This window comes from Charadrius vociferus, unplaced genomic scaffold (assembly GCF_000708025.1).
Source record: "Charadrius vociferus isolate BGI_N301 unplaced genomic scaffold, ASM70802v2 scaffold62, whole genome shotgun sequence".
NCBI classification, from domain to species: Eukaryota; Metazoa; Chordata; class Aves; order Charadriiformes; family Charadriidae; genus Charadrius; species Charadrius vociferus.
This window is the reverse complement of record NW_009647419.1, coordinates 1,698,452-1,704,451: the sequence shown is the minus strand read 5'-3', so window position 1 is coordinate 1,704,451 and position 6,000 is coordinate 1,698,452. Positions and strand designations below refer to the sequence as shown.

Below are 6,000 nucleotides of genomic sequence, written 5' to 3'. Positions count from 1 at the left end.
TGAACCGCAGTGCACTCCGAGTGCCACATATGCATCTATTTTTCAGAAAATTATATCTGCATTTCTCTTACAAGAGCACAACAGGAACCAAAGTAAAAGAGTGTAATGGATACAGCACATAGGATAAATCATATCTTTAAAATAATAATAATAAAATAATAATAATAAAAAACATTTTACACCATGTCCTATATCCTGCTAATATTTTCAGAATATGGCCTTGATTGTAAAACAAAAGCAAGCATTTACAATTTCTGGATAAAGACTGCTTACTCTTATGCAAGGAATGGATGTTTTGTCTTGACAAAATCTTTGTAGTAACTGGACAGAAACATCTCTGTTTCAATATCAGATTGAGTACAAAACAGTGGGGAAACTACATTTTTTCTTATTGGTGGTTGGAAACTGAAGTTATATAAGCAGAAAAAATGTTGACCCTTAATGATACACCTATTTTTTTTTCTTTGATGCGAACAGCTAGAACACCTTTTTGATATTCTAAAACAAAAAAAATTGTTAATCTTCAGATTAATAAATTAGGTCATTATAATAATAAATTAGGTTTTTTTTTCAGTTTTAAAGTTCAGCAACCTCTGACCAAGTATTTACAACAATACTTGAGAGTTCCTTTACAAAAAATACATTTTCTTTTCACATTAAGCATACTGGGTATCTGTGTCTCTTATGACAAGCATTTGTAAAAGAAAAAAGGCAATGCACAAATGGGTAATTAGTATAAAAGTGCCAAGACCTGTTTGGAAAGTTAACATTGTATTATACAGTCAGAGTTATAAATGAGGCAAGCTACAACAAACTTCCAGCTTAATGTGGACAATATTCCAGTAGTTGTTTCAAACAAGTGTTTGAAGAGAAAAAAAAAAAAAGGAAAGAAGAAAACAAAGAAAATCCAGGAGCCGATGGTGTTATTCTATGGAGCTGATTAGTGCTGCATGTATATTGTCATCAGTGTCTCTAGCCAATGCATTCATTAAAAGGCCTTTTTAAGGCTAAGCAGGAAAAGAAAAATAAGAAACACCCTGAAATGTAGCAAGTAGCAAGAGCAACGCTTACTGCTATAATCGTGCACGTACTGTACACACGCAAACACAAGAGTGCACACACCCACACACGCGCGCACACACAAACACTTTCAAATCAAATCAAACCAAACTGTAGGTAGAATGAGATGCTCTTTTCTTGTCTTTCCTAAACTCACAAGCGATTAAGCATTGATATGGAATGCCTGTTTATCTGTTTCTGCTCTGGGTAAAATCTCTCTCAGATAAAAATACATTCAACAAGAAAAAAAAATAGAAAAAAATATATACTGTATACATAGCATTTTATATATACAGTATATATATGTATACTGTATATACACATGCACGTATATATACACAGATGTATAACTACATGCATTTGTATATACATATATATACACAAACATACAAATACTTTTTGTTGTTTTTAGCATAATTATATTTACATAAATATTCCTATAATGCTAAAGTTTAAAGAAGCATGATCTCCTTTTTTTTTTTCTGAGCTTCAAAAAAGGTGCTTGAGTAATATACAATTAAAATTAAGCAGCTTCCTAGCATGGAAGTAGTTTCTAAATCTGCATACCAGTAAATAAGAACATCAACAGGAAAAAAACAACAACCTTAAAACAGTCTCTTTTTTACTCTCTTGTAAGCAAGAGCTTTGTCCAACAAAAATATTTTTCCTTCTCCTGTATGAACAACCAGAGATTGATATAAAATAACAAAACAAAACCACAACAGACAAAACAAACAAACAAAAGCCCCTGGAACTGCATGGTGTTCTTGACTTTTCCTTCCTTCCTTCAATACTGCTGTCAAAAGATCCAGTGCTCATATCAGGAATTACTTAGGCCTCAGTCATTTGCTAACTCTGCCGAAGTCTGGCTAATCTAGCCAATCAGCTTTGAAGAAAACAAAAATAAAAACAAAAAGCAGCACAAGGTATAATTTTATACATCCTTAATAAACCCACCCTTTATTTTCTGCTATAACCTTTTCCTTGCTATTTCATTAACTACTGCAGCTTCTCATCATATAGAAAAATATTTGCAGCTACACCACACTTGTGATGCGACAAATTCTGTTCTAGGAGTATATTACTGTAGCAACAGCTGGAAAAAAAAAAAAAATCAGACCTTTTCATATTTTTTTCACCTGGGGTTAGGCTTTGCTGCAACAGATGCAATTTCAGAGCAACAAGACAAACCACTATCCTGCTGCTCGGCAGTATTCTTTATTCGTTTTGTTCTCCAGCCAAGCGTGACCAGCTTTTCTTCTCTGAAGCTTCCTTTTACCTCATTGCCTACCCCTAGCCCCTGATTCCCCCTCCCAAAAAACCTCTATAGCTATGTTACAAGCAAATACATCTTAACAAGTTTTAAAACTTTGGTTCTAAGAAAACACTTGGTCAGTTATCTCAAGGAAAAGTGGGAATGCTTTTTCTGGCACATTGCAGGAGTCAGAGCTCATCCCAGTAAGGTCTTAGAGCTGTACATGTAGTCACAAATCCAATACAATCCACTAAGCAAGTGCACAATTCTAGTTTTATTTTAATAGCAGACTTAGTCTCTCTCTCTCTCTTTTTCTTAAATCCTTGGCAAGGGTGCAATTCTTCAAACTGTTTGATAGAAATTATCTGCCTGTAGGTTGTTCTGTTTCTGCATGCTGTAAAATCCACTGTATCTTGAATCTGGGTCTGCAATTCTTAGCATCCTCTGCGAACTGTCCACCTGGACCATGGTACCTTTCTTGCAGTCCACATATACCAGTTGATTGTTTAGGCAAGAAGGCTGTTAAAACAGAAAGGGAATGTTGATTAAATTAACATTTTTTTCTGTTCCACACATAATTAAAAAGTCTTTGTGGTTCAAGTCCATAAGCACAAAACAAAATCAAATAGGCAATGAAAGAGTCTGGACTTTTGCTGAACTTGGTAAAGGCTTATGCCAGACACAGTAACAGACCAACACTCTCTTCTGAATCGCCATTTTTCGTCTTCTGAATGGAGCTCTGGTATTGCCATATCCCAGACGGACTGGTCAAACTGTTAGTCTAGCACCACACAAGGGCTTAACCTGATTGCCCCAGATGCGCAGCAGCTTGTTTCCAAGACTTTAACAGCCTCTTTATTGCTGATTGTTTTCAAGAATGCTTTGGTTCCTGGTTGCAATTCCACTAAGAGAATGGGACACATCTCAACTGTTCTAGTTAATTCGGGCATGGGGTGTCATATGGGATCCTTCTGTATTCCTTTCCAAGGTGGTTTATGTATTACTTCCTCAATTAGGAAATCATCCACCTTTTATCTAATATTTGCTAGGCCTTAACACCCTTCCAAAGCAGCGTATTATTGTGGAGGTGCCAGTGCTGATGTGGCACTTGGTAGAGTTGTCCTGACTTACTTATAAGCGTAGAACAGGGGATTTAATTTTAGGCAAATGTGGATAAATGAGGTTTGAGTATGTAATGATCTACAAGTGTGAATGCACGTAAAATATTGCTCAAAGAGTTGAGCTATATATACTGGCTTTCCAGTCCTGCTATTCCTCCGCTTGAGAGTCCTTCAACTGAAAGATTCTGCAGCTGAGAGGATGGTGAAACAACGCTGGGTGCACACTACCTTAAATGTTTATGGGCTAAGTATGGAGGTCAGGCAGTAAGCATACTCTATGGATACATAAGAAGTTAGTGACAATGCGTATGTATGCTCACACTATAAGCATACAAGTGGACTGCAAATCCTAAAAATTCCAGTTTCCACTGATGTAGCTTCTTTTTCCAAGACTTAAAACAGAAAATCAGAAGGGTTTTTATTACTAGAAATTTACATTCAATAACCCTTATCACAAAGGTGTTTTTTTTTACCCAGCTATTTATTAGAAAACATTATTTTAAAATGTTTTACATTTAGCTCTTCAAAAGTCTGTGGACTGGATTCACAAGAAAGTCCTGAGATTCACTGATGTTAATGGCTAAGCATTAGCAGTCCATCTGTAATTTTAAACACATTTTCTGTCATCTTTATTTTGGTATTGATATGATTTAAGCACAGCTGTTGATTTATGCTTTATTAAATAGCTGGACTATTTTGAACAGAAATAACATAAGCCAAAACAGGCTTGCCAAAATTTCCTACTAGGAGCCATCAGTCACCCAGCAAGGAGTAAGAGAAACTAACGAGTGACACTTGGTTGAAGAAACCTTAAAATAAAGATACATTTATGACAAAGACCCTCACAAGAAATGTGAGTTTCAGTATATCCATGGTCTTGCATTGAATCTGCATGTGGCTTAAGGTGAGCTTTCTTAGCATATGGATGATGCCTTCTGGTGACACTAAAAAAAAATGATATTTCAGCAATAGAACTATTTGAGGAAAATTATGTTCCATAAGTAAAAAGTATGTAGAATTATTGATTATAGTTCCACAGATAGAAAGCTGTGATTTTCACTTCAGCTTCAACCATTTTGTCACACAGCACTTCGATGGAGAGCAGCCTTTCTGTGAGTTTAGAAGTGACTTCATTAGAGTTAAAAATTAATTTTAAAATGCTGACAACTCATTACTATATGGAGCGGGAAACTTTTTCCTTTAATAGTGAAAAAAAATCATTTAGGACACTAAATAAATACCAACAGACTGACTGGTATAAAAGGAGAAAATAATTTAAGAGCATTCACATGATGCGAACTCAGTCGCATCCTACACCATATTCTAATCTTGTTTTGCAAAAAAAGTGAAGGCCTGGAAACAGTCATAAACACGGCACCTTTGTTGGAGCTTTGTAGCAGGACACTGGAATCCACTGCTTTTTCTGATTGACAAGCAGAAGGACGATGATCAGTAACAGCGCTATCGTGATTGGAATTGTCACCAAGGCAACAGAGCTAACTGACGCATCTTCACTTGGGTGCGGTCCACTGCCACTTCTGTACTCTCCCTGGAGATGGTTCATGTCTGCAAGGCAAATGTGAGCATGTGTTTGTAATTATAAATGGGCCTTGACCATAAAGAAGAATGTAATTATGAAAGCCCCAGTCGTGGATATTGTCACTCACATGAATTTGGACTTTCCTGAAATGTCACCTTATTCATACAAATTAGAACAACTGAAAGGTAGTATCTTATATAGTGACTATATTAGCCAGGAAAAGGCCATCAAAGAGAGAGGAAATAGGATGAAACGTAAAGCACAATAACAAGCAAGTTTGCAATAACCTCATAGCTCAGTGGAGTTTGCATAATCTTATCACAAATAAATTTCCACGTGTAAAAAAAGCTAATAAAAAAAAAAAAAATCAGCCTGTGTTTCTACACTGAGGAAAACCTCAAAGTCTTTGGATGAGAATCCTTTTTTTTTTTTTTGAAAAAAAAAAAAAACAAACCACCAAAACCGGTAAGACAATTATGATGTGTATGCTCTCTCATTTGTTGAGAACATATTCCAATACTTGCACCACTTAACCTGTGAAAACAGACCACTGGCAGTGTACTAGACTACAGCAAGTTTTGCATGTAATTGCAAAGAATGGTAATTTTCAATGACATATGCAACACTCCCAGACAGGTTGCAGTGTATGCTTATAATTCTCAGCCATGATAGTTGGAAGCCAGCTACTAACGCCTGTGAGAAATGACAATGCTGTAATTAAAAAAGTGTAATCTTACAATTTTGTAAAGCAGTTCCATTTCATGTATCCTTTCTCCAAGCCACCAAACAATAATATGCTATAAGATCATCCTCGTTTTTAAAAAAAAAAAAAAATACAAGTTTAGGTAGTCCTTCAATTAGAAAAAGTTAACAAAGACTGTGTCGTAGAGTGTTTCCCCTACCCTGGAATAATGGTTTCAGCATAGTTTTAAACAAAAGATGCATTTACATCCTCAGACAACTTTATTAGCCCCATGTCACTGTACCTGTGAAGTGGTTTTTTTTTGTCTGGCATTTGTCTATGA

General features: G+C 35.7%; 2 protein-coding genes across 2 annotated transcripts in view; both read right to left on the bottom strand.

Annotated features, from left to right (window-relative positions):
- Window positions 1-2,343, bottom strand: part of FEZ2 (fasciculation and elongation protein zeta 2 (zygin II)) — a 31,728-nt gene extending 29,385 nt beyond the window's left edge. Inside the window, exon 1 of the mRNA XM_009880438.1 lies at window positions 2,339-2,343. Coding sequence (XP_009878740.1) covers window positions 2,339-2,343 — 5 coding nt within the window. The remainder of the gene's footprint in view (window positions 1-2,338) is intronic.
- CRIM1 (cysteine rich transmembrane BMP regulator 1 (chordin-like)) overlaps window positions 2,197-6,000 on the bottom strand; it is a 189,598-nt gene continuing 185,794 nt past the window's right edge. Inside the window, exons 18-19 of the mRNA XM_009880437.1 lie at window positions 4,814-5,001; window positions 2,197-2,833 (exon numbers count right to left, since the gene is read on the bottom strand). Coding sequence (XP_009878739.1) covers window positions 2,657-2,833; window positions 4,814-5,001 — 365 coding nt within the window. The 3' untranslated portion in view covers window positions 2,197-2,656. The remainder of the gene's footprint in view (window positions 2,834-4,813; window positions 5,002-6,000) is intronic.